Source organism: Tarenaya hassleriana, unplaced genomic scaffold (assembly GCF_000463585.1).
Source record: "Tarenaya hassleriana unplaced genomic scaffold, ASM46358v1 Cleome1, whole genome shotgun sequence".
NCBI classification, from domain to species: domain Eukaryota; kingdom Viridiplantae; phylum Streptophyta; class Magnoliopsida; order Brassicales; family Cleomaceae; genus Tarenaya; species Tarenaya hassleriana.
The window spans coordinates 5,891,474-5,894,162 of record NW_010960187.1 but is presented as its reverse complement, the minus strand read 5'-3'; the positions used below and the strand labels follow the sequence as shown (position 1 = coordinate 5,894,162).

Genomic DNA, 2,689 nt, shown 5'->3' with positions numbered 1-2,689 from the left:
TCGGAAGAGATCCAAAGATATGGGAAAATCCAGAGAGTTTTATTCCGGAGAGGTTCTTGGAATCGGATATCGACGTTAGGGGAAGCAGTTTCAGGCTGATCCCATTTGGCGGTGGCCGGAGAATCTGCCCGGGATTGCCGCTGGCCTCGAGAATGCTGCATCTTATGCTAGGTTCTCTCATACATTCATTCGAATGGGCGGTCGAAGATGATGACTGTCTCGGCGTCGAAGAAGTGTTTGGTCTGACCGTTCATAAGGCTCGCGGCCTCAGAGCTTTACCGATTCGAGGAGTCGTCGGTTGAACAATTTGATTTTGATTCAACCGTTTGAATGTTTCAAGTTTCAAACTTATGATTATCTTTTTTTTTTTTGTTCTTTTGTTTTATCTTTCTAGCAAGTGAACTAAGACATATATGAAATTGAATAAGTCGTTGGGTTCGTGTGATATATATATGTAGTATGTATATTCCTCTGTTTTGAATAATACAAATTATGGGAGATTGAATAAGTTGGATCGCCCCATTATACGCCCTTTGTTGAAGTATGTTGTATTTACTGATTAGTATTTTGTGTAACGCCCCCTATTTCCACATGTCAACTTTGAGGAAAAAAAAACGTTTAGCCACCCCTTTTATATATATATAAAAAAAAGTTAAAACGTTTCCCCACCAAAAGCTACGATAGAACACTTATTTCTTTTTTTTTTTAGGAAAATCGACTAAAAAACTCTATAACAAAAAAAAAATATTACTTATCCTTATTTGCCGAAAAACTTTATATTCCTGAAATATTAGACAAAAAAACTATATATTTTTTTTATTACTAACCCTATACTTATAATTTATTCTTCGTTATAATTTATTCTTCGAAATATATACATGTACTTTATAAATTCTAACAAATAAATCTGCAAATGTCCAAAAAATTCATAAAAAATCTGTCCAAATCTAACACAACCGATATATACCCGAACTGATTAAAATAATATATCACATTGGATATGAATATTTCAAATTCGAAATAATCGAACCGAAAATAACCGAACCGAATCTTATCAATATAAATCCAATCTGATATATTTTAGATTTGGCTATTTTGAATTCGGTTATTTAAAAAAATATGGTATTTAAATAAATACAGTTATTTCGGATTTGAAATTTTAATCGGTTCGATTTAGTTCGGATATATATCGATTGGATTAGGTTCGAATAGATTTTTTACCGTATTTTTTGGACGTTTGCGTTTAGAGTTTTATTTGTTAGAATTTATAAAGTATAGGTATATTTCAACGAATAAATTATAAGTATAGAATTTTTTAGGTAATAAAAAAAATACAGTATTTTTTGCCTAATATTTCAAGAGTATATGGTTTTTTCGGTGAATAAGTATAAGTATATGGTTTTTTTGATAATAAAAAACACATGATTTTTTGTCGATATCTAAATAGTACAAGATTTTTTTAAAGATTTTCTCTTTCTTTTATAATCAGTTAAATAGTCCAAATATAATTATACGAATGGTCAAAATAGTTTCTGAAAAAAAAATAAATTTTCAAGATTGATATTTTTTTAATTATTTAATTACAAAACTACCCTTCAACTAAACCCTATCTTAAAACCTTTTTTTTTTGTGTGGTAAAACCCAAACTTAAAACTTAGACTCTGACATAAAGATAAAGTAGACTTTTCATTTTAATAAACTAAGGTTTGTCGGTTCGTGGTGGACAGAGTTTTTTTTCTAACGGTGAGAATGTCTCAAAGTCCTTTTGGTCGGACCCCACGGATGGGACAACATTTTGAATAGTAAATCCTCCGGCCTTTGTACAGTAGACGGTAAAACCACAAAACTAGTCGAAATTTACCTTTCCGGTTTAGAGAAAAACCGAGACTTCAAGTAAAATCGAATCCATAATCATTTTTCAATATTGAGTTAGAAAATTTTCCATAGAGAGCGCTTCTTGTTCTTTTTCAATCTTTAAAAAAAAAAAAAAAGAAGGTCCGACTACAATCTTAATTTCAGACTTTTCATGGGATTTCATATTGATATTATTTAGGGGAAAAAATGTTGTGGAGACATGCCATGGTCTTGAATCAATGGAAAAAAAATAAACATGATATTAAATGGGATATTGTGTTTTCTTTTTATTTTTTCTCATATTTGGTTTTAAGGTGTTTTGCTCTGATAATTCAGTTTTCCAAACCCCACACAAACATTTTAAATATTTAGCTTTGGGCTTCACCAGCCCATTAAAAAAAAAGAGTTGTACAATATTTTAATATATGTTCAACTATCACTTATTTTATTTTATTTTGGGAAAAAACCCTAAAAATTCATGAACTTGTATTTTGGAATAATATTAATTCCTAAACTTGTAGAGGTGCCTATTAATTCCCAAACTTGCAAAATTGAACACGTTAAATCCTGAACTTGTTAAACGGTTCCATATTTGTCCATAGCGTTATTTGGTCAAAAAAACGAGTTGACCGATCCGACGTGGCGCGTCACGTCACACGCCACGTCGGATCGGTCAACTCATTTTTTTGACCAAATAACGCTATGGACAAATATGGAACCGTTTAACAAGTTCAGGATTTAACGTGTTCAATTTTTCAAGTTTGGGAATTAATAGGCACCTCTACAAGTTTAGGAATTAATATTACTCCAAAATAAAAATTCAAATTTTTTTAGG

General features: G+C 30.8%; 1 protein-coding gene across 1 annotated transcript in view; it reads left to right on the top strand.

The window, feature by feature from the left end:
• Window positions 1-447, top strand: part of LOC104814094 (geraniol 8-hydroxylase-like) — a 2,591-nt gene extending 2,144 nt beyond the window's left edge. The window contains exon 4 of the mRNA XM_010541965.1: window positions 1-447. Within this exon, the coding sequence (XP_010540267.1) occupies window positions 1-302 (302 nt within the window). The 3' untranslated portion in view covers window positions 303-447.
• The last annotated feature ends 2,242 nt before the right edge of the window (window positions 448-2,689 follow it).